Source organism: Apodemus sylvaticus, chromosome 2, assembly GCF_947179515.1.
Source record: "Apodemus sylvaticus chromosome 2, mApoSyl1.1, whole genome shotgun sequence".
Taxonomy (NCBI): domain Eukaryota; kingdom Metazoa; phylum Chordata; class Mammalia; order Rodentia; family Muridae; genus Apodemus; species Apodemus sylvaticus.
In genome coordinates this window covers 72,861,693-72,883,625 of record NC_067473.1, presented here as the reverse complement: position 1 = coordinate 72,883,625, position 21,933 = coordinate 72,861,693, and the positions used below count along the sequence as shown (strand labels likewise).

At 45.9% G+C, this 21,933-nt stretch overlaps 1 protein-coding gene across 1 annotated transcript; it reads left to right on the top strand.

The window, feature by feature from the left end:
* Positions 1–475: 475 nt before the first annotated feature.
* Positions 476–16,886, top strand: Znf786 (zinc finger protein 786). The gene is made up of 5 exons (XM_052172852.1): positions 476–533; positions 3,836–4,095; positions 6,973–7,099; positions 8,824–8,979; positions 14,456–16,886. Exons 1-5 carry the CDS (start codon positions 476–478, stop codon positions 16,483–16,485), a joined length of 2,631 nt encoding a protein of 876 aa, XP_052028812.1. The 3' UTR covers positions 16,486–16,886.
* Positions 16,887–21,933: the final 5,047 nt, after the last annotated feature.

Here is a 21,933-nt window from a genome sequence, read left to right as displayed (position 1 = left end):
AAAAAAGTGTTTATTTGCGGCTTATGATTTCAGAGGGTAGAGTCTATACCACCATGGCAGAGAGCATGGCAGCAGGTGGGCAGCGGGCAAGCATGGTGCTGGAGCAGGCGGGCAGGGGGCAAGCATGGCGCTGGAGCAGGCGGGCAGGGGGCAAGCATGGCGCTGGAGCAGGCGGGCAGGGGGCAAGCATGGCGCTGGAGCAGGCGGGCAGGGGGCAAGCATGGCGCTGGAGCAGGCGGGCAGGGGGCAAGCATGGCGCTGGAGCAGGCGGGCAGGGGGCAAGCATGGCGCTGGAGCAGGCGGGCAGGGGGCAAGCATGGCGCTGGAGCAGGCGGGCAGGGGGCAAGCATGGCGCTGGAGCAGGCGGGCGGGGGCAAGCATGGCGCTGGAGCAGGCGGGCAGGGGGCAAGCATGGCGCTGGAGCAGGCGGGCAGGGGGCAAGCATGGCGCTGGAGCAGGCGGGCAGGGGGCAAGCATGGCGCTGGAGCAGGCGGGCAGCGGGCAAGCATGGCGCTGGAGCAGGCGGGCAGCGGGCAAGCATGGCGCTGGAGCAGAGGCTGAGAACCTATATCTAGGTCTACAGAGAATGGCCAGCATCTTTTGAAACCTCAAAGCCTGCTTTTAGTGGCAGGCTTTCTTCAACGAGTCTACACCTCCGAATCCTTCCCAAATCGTTCCATTATCCGGGTTCAAACATTCAAACAAATGTACTTAGGAGGGCCATTCTCATCCAAACCACCACAAGCCACAAGTGCTCTTACCCACTCTCCATCTCTCCATCTCCCAATACTCCATTTTTTTGTTGTTGATTTGTTTTTATATTTTTGAAACGGGGTCTCTCTGTATAGCCTTGGCTGGCCTGGAACTCACTATGTAGACCAGGCTAGCTTCAAACTCATAGGGACCCATCCTTCTCTGCCTCCCACGTGCTGGGATCAGGGTGTGCACCACCACCCCCAGCTTTTACCTAGCAATTCTCCCCCCCCCCCTTACCTAGCAATTCTTCCCCCCACCCCTTACCTAGCAATTCTCCCCCCTCCTTACCTAGCAATTCTTCCCCCCCTTACCTAGCAATTCTCCCCCCCCCTTACCTAGCAATTCTTCCTCCCACCCCTTACCTAGCAATTCTCCCCCCCTTACCTAGCAATTCTTCCCCCCACCCCTTACCTAGCAATTCTTCCCCCCCCCTTACCTAGCAATTCTAACTATGAGAAAAGCGAAGTGGGATGAGGTGAGTGATAACGAATTCAGTGCTGAGCCAGGTGTGGTGGCCACGCCTTTAAGCCCAGCACCCAGAATGCAGAGGCAGGTGAATCTCTATGAGTTTAAGACCATCCTGGTCTTAATAGTGAGTTCCAGGCCAGCCAAAGCTGTATCAAGTGACTTGTCTTGGGGTGGGGGCAGGAGAGAGTTGCAGCATGATCTAATTGTCCCTTTAAGTGTGTTCTTTTTATTTCTTCAACTAATACTTTGATGCCTGCCCATGTTGCCAGAATAAGACTAATTTTCTACTTGAGGAGTAGATTAAAGAGAAATTTGGGGAAATTATACCTCGCTGCCTCTCAAACTCATTACTTCATTCTTGTACTATTAAGGCCACTTTTGCCAGGCGGTGGTGGCACACGCCTGTAATCCCAGCACTCTGGGAGGCAGAGGCAGACGGATTTCTGAGTTCGAGGCCATCCTGGTCTACAGCGTGAGTGAGTTCCAGGACAGCCAGGGCTACACAGAGAAACCCTGTCTGGAAAAACCAAATCCCCCCCCCCCACCAAAAGCCACTTTGAATGGTAAAAATTTAATAAGTAATCTTAGTCTAGCCTGAAGGTTTTATTCCTGTTTGTGGATTTATACTTCATTTTCTCAGAATTATGAATAATAATCAACAACTTGAAATCAGAAAGAAAGGAATTCTCGACAAAGAGAAGGAACAATATAAGGTCAATTGTGAAAACAGTTTTTAGGGACTGGAGACATGGCTCAGTGGTTAAGAGCACAAACTCCTCTTGCAAACTGAGTTCAATTCCCAGCACGATATCATCGGGAAACTTGCCTGTAACTTCAGGTGATCTGATATCCCTCTGACCTCCCTAGAATAGCTGTAGCCATTTGTTCCCTGCCTGCCAGCTACTTCATATTGTTGCTGTAACCTGCCTGCCAGTCATTGGCACAGAGAAGTCCACATACCCTGTTTTGTTCTCTTTGAATGTTCTGTGTGAAGTTTTCTAATCTTAAGAAACTCCACAAAGCTTTATATAGAACTCATCAAATAAGCCAGAGGCCAATATGAACTGTTAGGTCTGAACTATCTTGAGTCAGAGCTGACCATCGGGCAGCACTTCCTGCACCTGCCTATGAACTCATTGTGGGTTTTGTGGCTGACACTGAAGAATGCTACTAATAAGCCAAAAAGTTATGGCTGTAATACTCATGCTGTTATCCCAATGTTCTGAAATTCACCACCCGCCCCCACCCCCTTACCTCACTCGGGACCACTCAGCGTAAAGTTTAGCTGTTAGTGCTTTGCCTAGTGAGCCACCTGCTCCCCTCCCTGCTCTTTAAACTTTTGAACCTGGTTTTCCCTATAAGAAGCCCACCCTGAGAGCAGACTAGGACGGCAATTAGTTTCTCCTTCTCGTGGTCCTGGACGTCCAGTGTTATGGTGTGTGTTCAATAAACTATTCTTGCTTAACTGAAATTGGTGTAAAATTGGTTTATGTGACAATTTCCTGAATCCCAACAGTATGTAGACATACAGGTAGTAAACAACTCTATACATAAAATCCTTAAAAATAAAAAATAAAATTAAAAAACAAGAACATAGTAGCACATGCCTTTAATCACTAAGGAAGAATTTAAGGCTAGCCTGCGATACATCGTTAAGAACAGCCAGAGCTGTATAGTGAGACCCTGTCTTAAGAAGGAAAAAAGAAATCAGTTTTACTATACATTTAAATTCATTTTAACGGTGGGTTTTAGGTGGGGTGGGTGCTGGAGGGTGATGACCTGTGGGAGTCAGAGAACACACTGTAGAATGGTTTTTCTTTTTCATCTCTACACGAATCCCTGGAATCAAACTGAAGTTGTCGGGCAATAACAGCAAGTGTTTTTCCACAGAGCTAACTCACTGGTCCCCAGTATATTTTCTAAAAGAAACTGTTAAATTAGGAATACATAAGTGTTCATGTGCCAATTAGGTACGTGTACACTCTGACATAACTACTCAGGGACTATTTTAATTTCTCTATTTACTCTCTGCCCATGCCTTTTCTTTATGATACTTGAGTCAGACCCATAACACACCCGGAAACAATTTGAAGTTAACTGTCTGGGGATACTAGCTGTCTTCCATTTTTGCTTCTTTCTTTCTTACTCTCTTCCTGGGTTTCTCCCGCGTCCCTTCTTTATCTTTTTCTAACCCCTGTGTATTTCCCTTAGAGTCTACGGCTGAGATGCTCTGGGTACTCTGTCCGCACACCTCGGGTCCACGTGTGACCTGCGGAGGAAGCCCGGGGCATGAGCGGTCACCTTTATTTCCTAGGGCTTCTCCAGTCACGGGAGGGAACTCCACGCATGCTCAGGTCAGTGGAGTGCTCTCAACGTGGATGGACAGGATTTGTGGAAAAATACACGCCTCTGGCCCTGACCATCTGGTCCCTTGGTGGCAACCTGTTCCAAGGGGAGCCCTTTTTCTGGTCATTTTCTTGCCAGTCTTAGTCCCCACCTCCCCGTCTTGACTCCAGAGCCCACTGCAAAGATGGACACTGTGCACCCAGTGCTTGTCTCGGCCGTTCTGCAGGTCTCGGCCTTCTCTCCACTCTTGTGTTCTTTGTCACAGTAGAGAAAAGTGGGCTGTGGCCACGCGAGGCTCCGCGGCTGAGCCGTGCTGCTCCTCCTGACGGCAGGGGGCGCTGTGGGGCGGGACGACGGCCGCGTTCCCGGGCGACGGGGCCCAGCGGTGGCTTTGGGGCGATTGGGAGCGGCGACCCGGGGTCGGTGCGGAGCGAGTGCCCGCTTTGTCGCCCAGGAACGCGGGCGTCGCCGGAGCCAAGGCTCAGGCTAGGCGCGTCCGCGCTGGCCATGGCCGGACCCGCTCGGGTAAGGGCCCCGCGCAGACAGGGCTCAGGCGGGGCTGCAGCCGGACCGCGGGCGGCGGGGGCGGCGGGACCCCAACAAAGCCGCGTCCCCCGGTCGCCTGCGCCGCCGGCAGCAGCGGCCTCGTAGCCCTTTCGGGCCCGCAGGGCAAACGCCCTCGGGGGTGGCGCTCATCAGGTTTGCAGCGATGTCACGCGGGTTTACGGTGTCATAATTTAGCCGCACGCAGACCGACGCTCATTGCGTCCCCGTTGAGTGTGTGTTTACGCTAGGAGGGTAAAAACGGAGAGTAAAATCTGCTCCGAGCACCCGCTGTTTGAATATTTCTTGTTTTGTTGAAATCAGGGAGGGCGTAAAGGTTTTTTATTATGCTGGCCTTATTGCTCTACTAAACATTCTTGATTATTAAATAAGACTGAGATAAAACAGCTTGTACTTTCTCAACAAATGTACAGGTTTTTCAGGATTAAGTATGTAGAAGACAGCACATTACTCATTTATAAGCAGAATTTTGAGTGGAAGATGACCTTGCCTATAGATGGAAAAATAAGCATAAAATATTCTTTCAGTTGATATATAAAATCCTTCTCAGTTTCACGAAATGACAGATATGTGTGAATGTATTCAAGGTAGGTAATAGGGCTCATTTGCAATAGTTCTTCGTAATCCAGAGGTTATGGTATGAATCCACCCTCAGTGGATGCCTAAAATGGAGTGTAGGAGGAATTCTAACGTAATTCTTTACCATCTTACTCAAGCTCGTCCCAGTCCACTATTGCTGTGGGGCCCTTGCAGTTCAAATTATGATGGCAAAACTCGCATGAATTTGTTGTTGTTGCCGTTATCATCCTTGCAGTTTCAGAGGTTGAAGGTTTATTCTTACTACAAATTTTTATGCTAAAAAATCCTTAGCATAGGATTTTTTTTTTTAAGGTAGGAAAGTGGGAAAGTTTTACTTTACTCCTAAGGGAGACCTTTGGCAGCTGGACCCAGCACCCGGGATGCAGAAGCAGCAGGATTGGGCCAATCAGTCCTGGCGAGCAAGACATTGTTTCAAAAACCAAAACCAATTACAACCTTACAGTTTCTCTTTGATATCTTTATCTGAATCGCCCGGATTCATACTCTTGCATTTTGGTGGCATAATTAAGAAAAGTAAGTGTGTGCTCACACACACTTGATAGAGTAGGTACTTCTGTGTGGGGACGAGGGTGTGCTTTCTTAGCTGATGACCACTAGATGCCAGTAACACACCTCCTGAAATTGTTACAGTCCCGGGCTTTGTCTAATGTCCTAGGGAGTGCTCATTGTCCTGAATGAGAACCTTTAACCTAGTGTTAGAAGAAACTGCATGTAAGCAGATATAACATTTTATTTTGTCTTTCCTTAATACATCAGTAATTCGTGGGTTTTGTTTTGTTTTCTGTCTTTTGAGACAGGATTTCTCTACATAGCCCTGGCTGTCCTGGAACTCATTTTGTAGACCAGGCTGGCCTCGACTCCAGACATCAGCCTGCTGCTGCCTCCTGAGTGCTGGGAACAGAGAGAGGCATTTGTTATTACACCCGGGACAAGATTGTTTTAAAATAAATGTTATAACACAAACTTGCATTAACTTAAAATATTGGCTTTCTGATGTAAATATCAGCGAATCAATAGACTTTTAAAAATTCAATTCTAAGTACCATCTTGACTTTAACAAAAAACATGAGTATAAACTTAAAAATTGAAATAATACATATTTTCATAGCCATAGAAAACAAAGCCATACCAATATCAAATGAAGCTAAACTCATTAAAAGATCAGTATGATGTGTGATTATAGTCATATAAAGAGAGTAGTTTCAATTAACGGATATTAATTTGCATAATTGTAATTTTGAGCATCAGGAAGTATCTGTTTTTCTAGTCAGCCATGATAAGCACAAATACTTAACAGTTTTGAGCTAGGGATGTCACTCAAGGGTAGAGAAGTTGCCTAGTGTGCACAAAGTACAAGGTCCTGGGCTCAGGCTCACATAGAGAATCAATCTCTCTCTCTCTCTCTCTCTCTCTCTCTCTCTCTCTCTCTCTCTCTCTCTCCACTCATTTAGACTCTATTCTACAGCAATAAAAGTGCTAATACATAAACACAGCAGAGCATTGTTTGTAATGAAGGTAGCCAAGCACGACAGCACTGGAGAGACAGGGGGGTAGATCTCTGGGAGACCTAGGCCAGTCCCGGTCTACATAGCCTGTGAGAACCTGCCTTACAATAAATAACATTTACTGAGAGAAAAAGAAGCAGTGTACATGTGGCCCACTAGAGGGCTCTGTCTCTGTGGAATATAATGTAATAATGCAGTTTGCCACATTGTATGTTTACTCCCTTGTATTGATCTGAATAAATGACCATGACATACTAAGTGAATGAAGGTTCGCACTGATTTGGTTTTATTTTTGTAGTGAATATTCCACCCATACATACAGATATTCAGTTTGAGACGAATAGAAGATGGGTGTGATGGGGATAGCTGGGCCTCAGCTTAGATTTAGGGGAAACAAATTACCTTATTATTGAATTAAAATTTTTTTCTTCATTTTTACTTTATGCATGTAGATGTTTGTCTGCATGTGTGTCTGTATATCACATGTGTACAGAGCCTCTGGAAAGCAGAAAAGGGGACTAGATTCTCTAGGACTAGAGTCACTGGTAGTCGTGATTCCCGTGTGAGCCCTGGGCATGCTGAGCCATCTCTCCAGCCCACAGACTACTTTTGCAGAAGACTCTGCTGAGTTAAAAACAGCTGTCCACTGTGTGAGTCTCAAATTGCTGCTGAGAATGAACTGCGGTCTTTTGCTGCCTCCATGACGGTGTGTGTCTAATGTCTTTTACTTCAGTTCCCGCTGACTTTTGAGGATGTAGCCATTTTCTTCTCTGAGCAGGAGTGGCAGCACTTAGAGGTGTGGCAGAAGGAACTTTACAAGCAAGTCATGAGAACCAATTATGAGACTCTTGTCTCTCTAGGTAAGGAGCTTTCCACGTCTGTGCCGATGCTTGCAACGGGATCTTCTGAGAGGCCCGCCCCCAGGCACTTGATACTCCTGTTAGGTAGCAAGATTGCTTAGATACTAACCCAGAAGGGTCCTTTCCTCTCTTTGTTGTTAATTCTGATGTATACATTACCGGTTTTTACTTAGAGGTAGACCTCACAGCAAAGTATTTAAGACAATGTGTAATATCAGGCAGAGGTAGCTAAGATGAATGTTAAAACGTTTCCCATCACAGCTTACTCTGAGATGGCCTGATTTTCCACTGTGGAGCACACCTGCCTTGTGCCCATGAGCACCTGTGTGCCTCATCCTAGAGGTTGGCCTCCTTGCAGCTTCTCAGTGGGGTTAAAGGTCACAAGGAACGGATGGTCTCCCGCAGGGTGATTCTGGAAGAGCGCACATGGAGGTGGTAGAACGCCTGGCTCCGGTTAGGATAATGGATTTTCCCCTTCTTTACTTCTTTCTCCTCCTCCCTCTCTCTTTTCCCTCCCTCCCACCCTCCCCTTCTTGTGTGTGATTCCAGAGATGACACCCAGGTCTCTGTACGTGCCCCAAGAGCTGCACCGCTGACATACACACACAGCTCCGCCTCAGTTCCTGTTTATTGGATTTCCGTTGCTGATTTATAGTTTGTTTTTGTTTGTTTGTTTGTTTGTTTTTTGAGACAAGGTTTCATTGTATAGCTGAAGCTGCCCTGGAACTCACTATATAGACCACCCTGGCCTTGATCTCACAAAGATCTGCTTGTCTTGAGTGCAGAGGTTAAAGGTATGTACCAACCAGCCAGTTGTGGTGGTGGTGTACCCTGGTAGAATATACTGACGAGGCAGAGGCAGGAGGATTATGAGTTTGAGAGTAGCCTGTGCTATACATTTGTGGGCCACAGTGGTACACACTTTTTAATCCTAGAACTTAGGAGCCAGAGGCAAGTGGATCCCTGTGAGTTTTTAGGCCAGCCTGGTCTACATAGAGAAGTCCAGGACATGCAAGGCTACAAAGAGACCCTGCTTCAAAGGGGGTGTTCACCCTTATACCTGCTTAGTTTTTCTTATCAAATGAATTTTTAAAATGAATCTGGAGCTAGAGAGATGACTCAGTAGGTGAGAGGTAAAGCACTTGTCTTGTCAGCATGAAAGCCTGAGTTTGCACACCCAGAGTACACATGAAAAGATTAGGGCAGTGCTCACATCTGTTGTCTCAATGGGCAGGGTCAAAGGTCCAGACAGGTGGGCCCCTGGAAGAGCCTGACCTGCATGGCAAAGACTCAGGCCAATGACAGATCCTGTCACAAAATTTAAAAGATGGACGATGTCCTGAGAACCAATATCCCAGGCTGTTCGTTGACCTCCATAGCATGACATGCACCCCCCCCCCCCCCCCCGCAAGTGTTCACATGAAAATGTGTGCATAAAAATGTTTGGAGAAGCATAAAATGAACAGCTCCTGATTGATTCTGGGTTTTGTTTTTTTAGTTTACGTATATAAGTGGTTTGGTGTATGTGTGTCTGTGCAACACATGTGTGCCTGGAACCCAAGGAGGCAAGAAGAGAGTGTTATATCCCCTGCAACTGTAGTTACAGGTGATTGTGATCCAGGGTATGGATACTAGGAATTAAACTGTCATCCTCTGGAAAAATTTAAAAATGATATGCTTTAGAACACTCAAGCCAAATTACCCCCTCTGGCTTTTCTGTACAGATAATGGATTGCCCAAACCAGAACTGATATCCTGGATTGAACTTGGCAGAGAGCTCTTCTGCAGCTGGGGAGACAACCAGACACTAGACAAAGGAATTCGCTGCGCTAAGGACGGTGTGCAGGTTCATCCAGTTACTGAGGAACAGTCCCTGCAGAGTGAGTATTAGGAATGCACTTGGATGCACACCTGCAACCTCTGCACTTGGGAGGGGGTGCAGGAGGACGGTGGGAAGCTCACAGTCACCCTCACTGGCACAGTGAGTTCCAGGCCAGCCTGAACTGTATGAGACCTGTCTCAGAGGGAGGGGGGAGGGGGGAGAGAAGGAGAGAGGAGAAAAAGAGAGAAAAGAATTCACTGGCTTAACCTAAACACATCACATTTGGATTTCTTTCTTTGTTCTCCCTTCTCTGATCTTTCCTGATTGGCTGACCTGAGGCTTGGTGTTGCATATATTTAAGAGAGGGGCTGTAAAGTGTAGTAGTTAGGTGTGAGAACTCTGAAGCCTAAGTCTGAGTTCCTAAGGAGAGATCATTTTGTAGGGGACGGCCATAGTTTCTTTTCTACTGTTGTGTTAAAAACCCCATGACCAAGACAGGCATGGGGGGCGTGGCTTATGGCTGCAGGGGTTAAGAGGTTAGAGTCCATGCCCATCGTCAGGGAGTGTGGTAACAGGCAGGCAAGCACATCGCTAGAGCAGTAGCGGAGAACTCACCTCTCAGTCCACAAGCAGAGGCAGAGAGAGCCGACTGGGAATTGCATACACTTTTGAAATCTCAAGGTTCATCCCCAGTGACACACATCTTCCAGTAAAGCCACACTTTCTAATCCTTGCCAAACAGTTCTACCAACTGGCGACCAAGTATTTAAACACATGAGTCTATGGGGCCAGTCTCATTCAAAGCACCACAGTGACTTTGGGCAGAATATTTAGACTCTTGGTGTATAAAATGCAGCAAATACAAGAACCTACAACATCGTGTTAGGAAGGAATAATGTGTATAGTGCTGAAGTGGACATTGATGGAAGCTGGTCTCTGTAATGAAGGAGAAAGAACACGGCCAGGCTTGGCTTTCCCTGTCTTTGTAACTGTCTTACTCAGGGTTCCTATTCCTCCACAGACATCATGGCCAAGAGGCAAGTTGGGGAGGAAAGGGTTTATTGAGCTTACACTTCCACACAGCTGTTCGTTACCAAAGGAAGTCAGGACTGGAACTCAAGCAGGTCTTCAAGGAAGTAGAAGCTGATGCAGAAGCCATGGAGGGATGTTTCTTACTGGTTTGCTTCCCCTGGCTTGCTCAGCCTGCTCTCTTATCGAACCTAAGAGCACCAGCCCAAAGGTGGTACCACCCACAGTGGGCCCTCCCACCCTTGATCACTAATTGAGAAAATATCTTACAGCTGGATCTCATGGAGGCACTTCCTCAACTGAAACTCTTTTATGTGATAATTCCATCCTATGTCAAGTTGACACCCAAAACCAGCCAGTACAATTGACCCCTTGTCAACTTGACACACAAACACATCACTATTAAGCCTCAACGCTTACTTTCTTATTCATCCCCAAGATCTAAATAACTTTAAAAATTCCACAGTCTTTGCAAATTCTTACATATTAAAATTTCAATCCTTTTAAAATATCCAATCTCTTCTAAAATCCAAAGTCTTTTTACAATTAAAAGTCTCTTAACTGTGGGCTCCACTAAAATACTTTCTTCCTTCAAGAGGGAAAAATATCAAGTCACATTCACAATCAGAATCAAAATCAAACTCCAACTGTCCAATGTCTGGGATCCACTCAAGAATTCTGGATTCTTCTAAGGGCTTGGGTCACTGCTCCAGCTCTGCCCTTATGTAGCACACACCTAGGCTCCAGATGCCTGTACTCCACTGCTGCTGCTGTTATTGGTGGTCATCTCATGGTACTGGCATCTTTAAAACACTGTTGTCTTCCACTGTAACTAGGCTTCAATAGCCTCTCCTAGGCTCTCTTCATGGTGCCCAGCCTCAGCTCCTTTGCATGACCCCTTCAGTCCTGCACCTTCACCAATGGCCTTCCATGGCCTCTCACAGCTGCTCTTCAGGACCCCTTCAGGCCTTCAAAACCAGTACCATCTGGGTGACTCTTACACGTTATCAAGTTCTGCTGCAGCAGAGGTACACTCTGGAACACAGCTTTTTTGTGCTCTCAGAAAACACTTCCCAGAAGATGTCACCTCAATGATGTTGGTCTCTTCTTTCTTTCTTTATTATATGTGAATACACTGTAGCTGTCTTCAGACACTCTAGAGGAGGGAGACAGATCTCATTACGAATGGTCATGAGCCACCATGTGATTGCTGGGATTATGAACTCAGGACCTTCGGAAGAGCAGTCAGTGCTCTTAACCACTGAGCCAGCTCTCCAGCCCATGCTGATCTCTTCTTAATCACCACTGATTCTTAGCTCCAGCTAAGCAGCATTAATAGTCCCAGAAATGCAAAAGTTTTGCTGGAGTAGTTTTGGTATCTTATTAATTATAGCTGATTCTTCAGCTCCAGCTAACCAAAACCACAGAATCTTCACAATCAAAACAACATGGCCCTGATAAGAGTCTTTAATCTTCCATCTGAAATTTCAGAAGCCAGGCCTCCATCTTCTGCATTGTTCTCAACGTTATCTCCCAAGCTCCTTTAGAACATCCCACAGAGCTCTTAACACTGAATAGATCTTCTAGCTCAAAGTTCCAAGGTCCTCCCCAAAACATGGTCAGGTTGTCACAGGAATACCCCACTATGATGGTATCAAATTGTCTTAGTCAGGGTTTCTATTCCTGTACAAACATGACCAAGAAGCAAGTTGGGGAGGAAAGGGTTTATTCTGCTTACACTTCCACACAGCTGTTCATCACCAAAGGAAGTCAGGACTGGAACTCAAGCAGGTCTTCCAGGAAGTAGAAGCTGATGCAGAGGCCATGGAGGGATGTTTCTTACTGGTTTGCTTCCTCTGCCTTGCTCAGTTTGCTTTCTTATAGAACCCAAGACTACCAGCCCAGAGATGGTACCACCCACAATGCCCCCCAACACTAGTTGAGAAAATGCCCCACAGTTGGATTTCATGGAGGCACTTCCCCAACTGAAGCTCTTTTCTCTGTGATAACTCCATCCTGAGTCAAGTTGACACACAAAACCAGCCAGTACAGTGACCAAAGCAGTCTTTGAGTTGTGAGCCCCTATGTCAAAAGAGAAGTCACATACTACCAATATACATGGTACAATATAGCCATTCCTATTCCAGAAATGAGGGGTCTAGCAAGAAAATAGATTACCAAAGGAAGATCCATATCCAGCAGGGCAAACAGTTGACCTACACATCCAGGTCTGTCCTCTAGGGCTGTGATAGAATCATCTGGTTCCTCTGGCCTTGGGCAGCCCCGCCCCTTACAGTACACATGAACTCCCTCTCTCCTGGACCCGCTCCAGTTTGTTTCTGTGGCTTTCCTGAGTCCTGTCATCTCTAACACTCAGGGGTCTGCACTACAACCTAGGCTTACCTCCCCGGCTTCATACCATGACCTCTGAGAGTCTCTTCGCAGGAAATCAGGCCCTGCCACACACTGCCTGACCTCAGTCGCTGTCTAGAACGGTGGTGCCAGCCTTCATTACTCCTCCACTCTTGTATCATCCATGCTTGTAAACCCAGTACCACATGAAGAACACTGCCAACCTGAGATGTAGCCTGTCTCCTCTAGATCACGTTTACCACGGTGTCTGTGCTGACCGCATTTCCGGTGGCATTCGCAGTAGGATGGCCTGCTATGTCATTCTGTGGTTTCACTTGTCTGAAATGCCATACTCTTACACATTCCTTCCACAAACCAGATGCAATGGCCTAAGAACCACGTGGTCAGGTTTACTCCAGCCATGATCCCAGTCCTCTGTTCCAGTTTTCTGTGTTAGTTACTTTTCTCATTGTGACCAAATACATGACAAGAAGCAATTAAGAAATGGAGGGTTGGGGCTGGAGAGGTGGCTCAGCGATTAAAAGCACTGAGTGCTCTTCCAGAGGTCCTGAGTTCAATTCCCAGCAACCACATGGTGGCTCACAACCATCTCTTAACGGGATTCGATACCCTCTTCTGTTGTGTCTGAAGACAGCTACAGTGTACTCATAAACATAAAATAAATAAATCTTAAAAAAAAAAAAAGAAAAAAAAGAAAAGAAATGGAGGGTTTATTTGACTCATTGTTTGCAGAGATACAGTCCATCATGTGGGGAAGGCCATGGCGGCAGGAGTGATAGGTAGATAATCACATTGTTCTTCCAGTCAGGAAACAGAAACCAACAAAGGCTTGTGCTCAGTGCTCTTTGCACCCCTCCCCCACTTTCCTTTTTATTCATTCTGGGACCCCATCTGATAAAATCATGACATCCACATTCAGGGTGAGTCTTCCTTGGTTAAATCATAGAATTTGCTATATTTCTAGATTATGGCATTTGTTAGGGCTCTGTTAGGGTACTTTTGCTACCATCACATTATGGCTCCAAGGAGAATGTTTTCATAAAATGGGATGTTTGATATTCCTGCAGCTGTAATACTGTTCAACAGTTATGGAGGATACAGTAAGGCCGGTACCTTATTAACTTATTCACAATCCTCTTTATGCATTTTCGTTTTTCCATTTTTATTTAGTTTTTTAATTTATTTTGTTAGACCGAGTATGGTAGTGTATGCTTTTAATTCCAACCCTTGGGAAGCAGAGACAAGCAGATCTCTCGAATTTGAATGTAGCCTGGCCTACATAGCAAGTGCCAGGACAGCCTGGACTACATAGAGAAACTCTGTCTCAAAAAACAAAGAACCACTAATAATTTATTTTAGTATTTATGTGCATTGTGTATATGCCTGTGTGAATTTATGTGCTCCGCGTGGCTTCAGTGCCCATAAAGATCAGAAGATGGAGTTGAATCCCCTGGAATTAGGGCCATCATGTGGGTGCTAAAAACAGGACCTGGGTCCTCTACAAGAGCAGTCAGTACTCTTTGTGTGTGTGTGTGTGTGTGTGTGTGTGTGTGTGTGTGTTTGGATTTGGTTTTTTCGAGACAGGGTTTCTCTGTGTAGCCCTGGCTGTCCTGGAGCTCACTCTGTAGACCGGGCTGGCCTCAAACTCAGAAATCTGCCTGCCTCTGCCTCCCTCGCAGAGTGCTGGGATTAAAGGCGTGCGCCACCACCGCCTGGCTCAGCAGTCAGTACTCTTAAACCACCTATCTGTCTCTTCTGCCCCATTTCCCTGTTTTTATAGGATAAAGAGTCCTAAACCAGAAGCAATTAGCATGGCAAGGTTTCCATGGTGGGCAGGTGGGACTCATACCTGCGAAGTCTGTTTCCCGCCCTTAGACCTGGCCTTCGAGACTGACATTTTCATCTTTTCACTTTCATTGTAACATAGGCCTGCTCAGTTTAGTTTGTATCAGTGGTTCCTGAATGGTTCTCATTTGTCAGAAGGCAGAAGCACACACTGCGGTTTTGTAGTTGTTGGGAGCAGGGCTGCTCTGGCCAGCACAGGCTCACTGGTTTAGGACTCACGTTGTTACTGATGCTTTGCAGTCATGCCATAGATAAAAGATGTGCTGAATTTTTGTTTTCATTTTCAGGTAGCCAGCAAGCTGTGACATCAAGAGCAATCACATGCCGTTCCCAAGCAGATCCTCTTCAGGGTCAGCATTCCTTTGGACTTGCTTTAGGAGAAAGGGAAGATGTTTCCCTCAGCCGTGATCGAGGCATCAGTCTGGTAAACTCACAAATGCACTGTGGCGAGGCTTTGGTTTCAGTGGCACGTAGCTCCAGTGAGGCTGCTCAAGGAAAAGGACTCTCAAGTCACAGAGCTCTGAGTCTCCCTGGCTTGCAGAACGTTTCCTCTCGGCAGAGTACCCAGCACTCTTGTCCAGTCTGTGGGGAAAACTCTTGGGAGAAGAATCACTTAGTGAAGCAACCGAAGGGCCACTCCAAGGGCCTGTCATGTAGGGTCTGGAAGAGGTTCAGCAGACAGGCTGATGCTAAACAGCAGCGGAGCATCTCATGTCCCGAACGTGGGAAGACCTCTCTGAAGCAGTACTTGGCAAGACATTTAGGTATCCATACAAGGAAGACACCACCCCAGTGCCCTAAATGCAAAATGTGCTTCCATCAGGAGCATACCCTTTCCAGCAACGACCTCAAGCACAGTTCTTCCCAGCCCCCCAAATGTGACACGAGCTTCCTGACAGATAGCAGTGTTCACCCGGGCCAGCAGATTCAAGAGAGGCCAGCCTCCTGGAGAGAAGACACCATTGCACCCTCAAGACAGAAGCCAGGCCCCAGTCTGGACTCTGAGGACTGCTGCCACATGGGTAGCAAGCTGAAGGGCCTGCAGCGCGGCTGCATCCTAGGCCAGGACAGACCCTGCTCATGCACAGAGTGTGGCAATTGCTTCCTCTCACGGTCTAAGCAGGCAGGTCTCTGCAGGGCACACGCGGGTGAAAAATCCTTCCAGTGTCCAGAAAGCAACAAGCGCCTCTGCCTGAGAGGCCTGCAGAACGGCCATCGACATGTGTGGAGTGGAGAAAGACCATTCTTCTGTAGAAAGTGTGGTCAGGGATTCACCAAACATTGCAGACTCACAGAACACACACGAATCCTCAGCGGGGAGAAATCTTTCTGGTGTGCCCAGTGTGGAAGGAACTTCAGCCAACAGGGACAGCTGAGGCACCAGCGGCTTCACCTGGAGGAAAAACCCTTTCAATGCACAATGTGTGAGTTGCGCTTCCATCTGAAGAGCAGGCTGAGGGCCCACCAACTTCAACACGGTGGAGAAAGGCCATTCTCCTGCGGTGAGTGTGGCCGAGGCTTCACCCATCAGTGCAAGCTCAGGGAGCACTTGAGAGTGCACAGCGGAGAGAGGCCCTTCCAGTGTCCCGAGTGCCACAAGAGCTTCCGCCTAAAAGGCGTCCTGAAGGCCCATCAGCGCACCCACAGTAAGGAGAGGCCATTCTCTTGCGGGGAATGTGGCAAGGGCTTTACTAGACAGTCAAAGCTCACAGAGCACTTCCGTGTCCACAGTGGAGAGAGGCCCTTCCAGTGTCCCGAGTGTGACAGGAGCTTCCGCCTAAAGGGGCAGCTGCTTAGCCATCGGCGCCTACACACAGGAGAGAGACCCTTCCAGTGCCCGGAGTGTGGCAAGAGCTATCGTGTGAAGGCCGACATGAAGGCGCACCAGCTGCTGCACGGCGGGAGGATGCCCTTCTCTTGCCAGTGTGGGAAGGGCTTTGCCAAACAGTGTAAACTCGTGGAGCATATGAGGACACATACAGGAGAGAAGCCATTTCAGTGTCCCAAGTGTGACAAGCGCTTCCGATTGAAGGCTCAGCTGCTCAGCCACCAGGGCCTGCACACAGGCGAGAGACCTTTCCGCTGCCCGGAATGTGATAAAAACTTCCGGGAAAGGGGTCACATGCTCCGACACCAGCGCATCCACAGGCCTGAGAGGCCCTTTGCCTGCGGCGACTGTGGGAAGGGCTTCATTTACAAATCCAAACTAGCTGAGCACATCCGAGTACACACAAAATCCTGTCCGGTTCCACGTGAGCCCGACATGAAGAAGAGGCTTAGCCAACTGTTTGCAATGATAGAGGCTGACTGGAGTTGAGGTAGGCGCATGTCAGCTCGAAGAGCAAAGCTTGATTGCAGGGCAGCCTGAGGAGCCGTGGCTAAGCCTGCTGGGAAGCAGGTTTTAGGAACAGGGGTTCTACTCATCCAAAATATAAATTCAAAATGGGAAACTATGAAGGATTTTCTCTTCTGGAATCCCACCAATTATATCCTCTCCCTTGGTAAAAAGAGGTATTTGTTCTTCCTACCACGTTAGGTGCATTTCACCCAAAAGCAGTTAGTTCAAAAGCCCCATCTTAAACCAGAAGGAAATTCCTCCAGTATCACTGTCAAAGCTACAAAGGGGTGTGTGTGTGTGTGTCTATTTAATATCAGCTCTTCTCTTTTGTTCTTTCCAAAGTATAATTTGGCTAAATACAGTGAATTTTATTTCTGTTGCGATGTGCCTTTGATTCATTTATTTTGAAACCAGTAAGATGAATTCTCTGAATTTCATGTGAGTGATGAAATTTCTCCTTGGGGCTCTTGATGATTAATGTGTAGCATGGTCTTAAGAAAATGCTGATAATCTGAGTTGAGGAACCAAAAAACCAAAGTTGAGAAGTCTGGGTCCAGATCAGGGGCTGAGTCAGTGGATAGAGATTTGGGAGTTCTGGTGTTATTCAAAGCAGAAGTAAGATTCTCAAGAATGAATGAATATTTACTCGAAGCAGAAGTAAGAGTCTCAAGAATGAATGAATATTTAAGCAGCTGACTAAAGAATAGACAGAGCATAAAACAGAGGTGTCACAATATGCAAATTACGTATATTCTCACATCTTGAAGAACTGTAGAGATCAGAAAGGATTTTTTTTTAATTTATATTTTAAACTGTAATGGTATATAAAGTGTCCCCACAGCCTCAGACCCAGTTGGTGACTGTGTTGAGGTTCCACCCCCCCTCACCTGCCCCCAGAATCTCACTATATAGTCCTGATTGGCTTGGAATTCACTATATAGACCAGGCTGGCTCACCTTACAGATATCCACTGTCTCTGTCCCCAAGTACTGGAACTAAAGGTATGGCCAGGACACACAACTCACTGAAACTTTCTATAGGTCTCCTTCCAGGGCAGGGACTCTTACACTGCACTTAACTGGAAATCTAGAAACCATGTCATGCTCTGTGGATAGGAAATACCTCAAACCAAACCTAACTCCACTTGACAGAGTCAAATCCCAACCTCTTAGGATTACACTCCTTAAGTTTCTTTGTCATTAAATGCCAGAGTATTCTAAGTATTTGGTATTGTTACTAAAAAGCAAATGCTATTGGAATTTGTAGAAATGAAACATTGAAACATAAAGTACAACATATTTTTATATTAAAAACAGAAAAAAAAGTTTATGAAATCTGCTCTGGAGTCAGACTGCATGATACTGACTTTAGCAATTAGGTGCCTACAGAGGCCAGAGGAGTGTGTGTCGTACGCTCTGGATCTGGAGCTATGGACTGTTGCAAGCTGTCCTGTGGGTCCTAGAACTCAAACCCAGGTCTTCTACAAGAGCAGCAAGTATTCTTGACTGGTGAACCATTTCTCCAGCCTCCTTTATTGGTTTAATATTTACTAATTTTTCTGTGTGTGTTTGTGTATGGGACCAGTGCATGTGCCACAGTGCTTGTGTAGTTAGGGGACAACCACTGGTGCTCTCTTTCTGCCTTGTTTAGGCAGAGTCTCCCTTTATTGTCTCAGGCTGTGCACTCCAAATGAGTAGGCCCGTGAGCTTTAGGGGGATTGACCTGTCTCTGCCTCACACCTCACGGTGGGAATGCTGGGGTTGCAGACATGTACTCCGGTGTCCAGCTTTTAATTTTAAATTATTTATTTAATTATATGTACGTGTGTGGATCCACTCCACTGAGAGCCTTGCACTGGGAGGCCAGAGTCATGGGCTTCCTCTACATGCAGTAGGAGCCACCGGCTGTGAGTGCTAGGACTGGAATCCAGCTCCTCCCCAAGAGCATCGCACACTGGGCAAGAAGAGCTCTTCCTCTGAGCTAAATCCTCAGTTCGCATTGCGTACCCTTAACCATTAGCCAGCTCTCCAAATTTACATGCAGATTTTACGTGAGTTTTGAGGATCCAAACAGAGTTTGTCATGTTGAGAGCCTTAATCTGCAGAGCCATCTCCCCAGTCTAAGAATCTGACTTTAAAATGCTTCCTCAAATAGCATAAAGTATTATTAAAAATATATAATATTATACCCTGAAAACTACTTGGTTTTTAACACACAGGTTTTTAATAGATACCAAAAGCAAAATGAAGTGGTAGAGTCTAAACTAAGTTATTCAGTCCAACTCTAGAGCAGACTTAAAATTTCATGATTTTTTTGTTTTTAATATGAAAGTATGCTAGGATTTATTTATATTTCAAAGCTTCATTTCTACAAATTCCAACAGTGCTTGTCTTTTTAATAATAATGCCAAATACTTAGAATACTCTGGCATATAATAACAAAGAAACTTAAGGAGTGTAATCTTCTTAAGAGGTTGGGATTTGGCTCAGTGCACATGCAGGAGGACCTGATCTGTCCTCAGCACTGTTAAAAACAAAACAAATCTCAAGGATTAATTCATCTGGTGAGATGAAAAACATTAGTGACTACTACCTTTGGCATAAAAAAGACATTACTGAGCCAACTATTTATTTCTATGAACTTAGAAATAGCTCATCAAGAGCTATCCTCTAAAAAACAATCAGGTTGCCAGCCCTGTGTGACAGTAAGTAGCTGGGCAGACCTAAATGTGAATCTTGCCCTGTAATATCAAAGGCAGTCAGTATTTAGTGATAGGGAAATGCAATTACAATGGCATACTGAAATATTATATTGTAAAACATGAACATAGAATCTGAGTATGAAGAAAAAGAATACAGTAGGCAGGTGCAGACAGCTTCTCAGCAGCTAGTTCTGAAGGTATGAATGTCCAGAGCACATTTCAGTCTGTAATTACAATTCCAAGAGGTCAAGAGAAAGCTAGCTTCCATGATATGTTACAAGTGTAGGATTTAAAAAAAAAAAAAAGTGGGGACGGGCCTAGCAGCCCATCTCTTAATCCCAATTCTCTGAGGGCAGAAGCTTGCTGATTTCTAGGAGTTCCAGGCCAGCCTGGTCTACATAGCAAGTTCAAGGCCAGCCAGAGTTATGTTGTGAGACCTTGTCTACAAACAAACAAAAACAAAAAACCCAAAAAACAAACAAACAACCTGGGGCTGGGGAGATGGCTCAATGGTTAATACCATTTACTACTCTTGCAAAGAAATTTGAATTCTGAATTCTGTTTATAACACCCATGTTTATAATCATGTTTCACAAGACCTATAACTCCAGCCAAAGGGGGCCCAATGTCTTCTTCTGACCTTTGTGACACCTGTACTCACACGCACATACCCAACACACACATAACACATAATTTAAAAATAAAAGTGAAGAGTTAAGAGAGATCAGTCAGCTATTCTTCCAGGAGACCTCAGTTCGATTTGCAGCACCCACATAATGGGACACCTGTAACTCCAGTTCTGGGAGTTCCAGCACTTCCTTCTGACCTCCTCAGGCACCAGGCATGTAAGATGTAAGCAGTACATAGATATACATGCAAGCAAAACACATAAAATACAATAAAAATAAAAACGAAGGGCTAAGGCTGGGCCTGGTGGTACATACTTCCCAGCACTTGGAGGCAGAAGCAGGTAGATCTCTGAGTTTGAGGCCAGCCTGGTCTACAGAGTGAGTTTCAGGACAGCCAAGGCTACATTGAGACATCCTGCCTTGAAAAGCAAAACCAAACCAAAAACAACAATAACAAAACCAAAAAGGAAAAACAAACAAAACCCCACAAAACAAACAACAAACAAAACAAACGCACAAGGGGCTAGAGAGATGGCTCAAGCTTTATTCAGAAGCACCCACATTTTAGCTCCAGAAGACCTGATGCCCTCTTCTGACCTCTGAATATATCAGGCATGCATATCTACATGGGACACATGCAATGCATTCAGGCAAAACACTCTTACACATAAAATAATAAACGTTAAAAAAAATGAAATCTTAAAGAAATGAAGATATTTTTGTTTTGTGTTGAATGAGAGGTCATATGTTTATGTGTTTCTGGCTTTGTTTGTTTTGAGACAAGGCATTTCTCTCTTGTCCAGGTTGGCTTTGAATTTCTGGGCTAAATTGATCTCCTGCTTCAATCTCCAAAGTAGCTGAAGAATATAATAATAATAATAATAATAATAATAATAATAATAATAATAATGGTAGAACCATCACTGAGTTATACAGAAAAATACAAGAAACTGTAGTCATGCAGTTTAACCTAGATAGGCTCGATCATAGAAACCTCATGAGTGCAGAGCATGTAGGTTGTGTGCCTGTCTGGTCTTCTGGCTGTGGACGTGCATGCTGGAACTGTCACAGATACACCAGTAGATAGACAATATAAATGGTAAGGAACTCTCTCCCAATAGACTACTTCTCTAGAGAGCGATCTGCAGGAGTAAAGGAAAACACACATCCAAAATGGCCTAGGAACACAGCCTAATAGTGCTGAAACGACAACCCAGGGGAAAGTATAAATATAGCTCATCTTCTCCTCCCGTATACATAAGAAAATACTGCAGGACTCTCTGAGTTTATTTATTTAGCCTCATTTGTCTTCTATGTCTTATCAGATGCTAATCCACAGGTGTTAACCCTAATACCAGCACAGCCTTCTTTCCTGACATGCAAACCTAGTTTCTTCTCCAAAACACTCATGGTTAGATCTATATCTAAACCACTAGACTGGTTATCTCTCTCTCTTTTTCCCCCCCAGAAAATCATAATATAAGGCAACGTTCAGATAAGAATCTAACTTAGTCATAGACTTAGTCATGGAGTCCAAGTTTTAATTTTTCTTTTCTTTTTTCTTCTTCTTCTTCCTTTTTCCCCCCTAACAGGATATCACTAAAAGTCACAGACGTGGAGTCAGCACACCCAGTCTGAATCAATTAATCTATTTCATAGTCCTCGCCCAACCTAATATACAAGAAAGAAACTCAAACTTTTATATGCTCAACAGAAAAACCAAGAAGCCAAAGAACATGAGAACAGGTCTCTGATCTCTCTTTTTTCCAAGAGAGTAGTTGTGTCCACTTGTTCCCCTACCAGGGCAGACTCAGAAGGAAGCGCCTACACCTGCACCCCACCTTCCCCCTGAGTTTCTTACACGTGTTCTTCCTGCCAAGCTCGGCCAAAGGGAGCAGGCCAAACCCAACCCTCCGCGCGGGTGCTCAAGCCCGCCCCGGGGCCGCGCTGGGTGCCTTTGTTCTCCCGCACTCTTTCACTCTTTCCGGACCCGGACCTGGGCGCTCCGGGCAAACCGAGTGGCAGCCGGTGATTGGTGGTCGCGGTTCAGCCAATCAGAAGGGGGCACCTCACGCTAAGGCTCGGAGTTTTAAACGC

Excerpts from the sequence above, each read along its gene's own strand:
- Znf786 (XM_052172852.1), top strand. The coding sequence starts at position 476 with ATGGCGCTGGAGCAGGCGGGCAGCGGGCAAGCATGGCGCTGGAGCAGG. Across the intron at positions 4,096-6,972 it reads CCATGGCCGGACCCGCTCGG|TTCCCGCTGACTTTTGAGGA; the intron begins GTAAGGGCCCCG and ends CTTTTACTTCAG. Across the intron at positions 7,100-8,823 it reads TGAGACTCTTGTCTCTCTAG|ATAATGGATTGCCCAAACCA; the intron begins GTAAGGAGCTTT and ends TTTTCTGTACAG.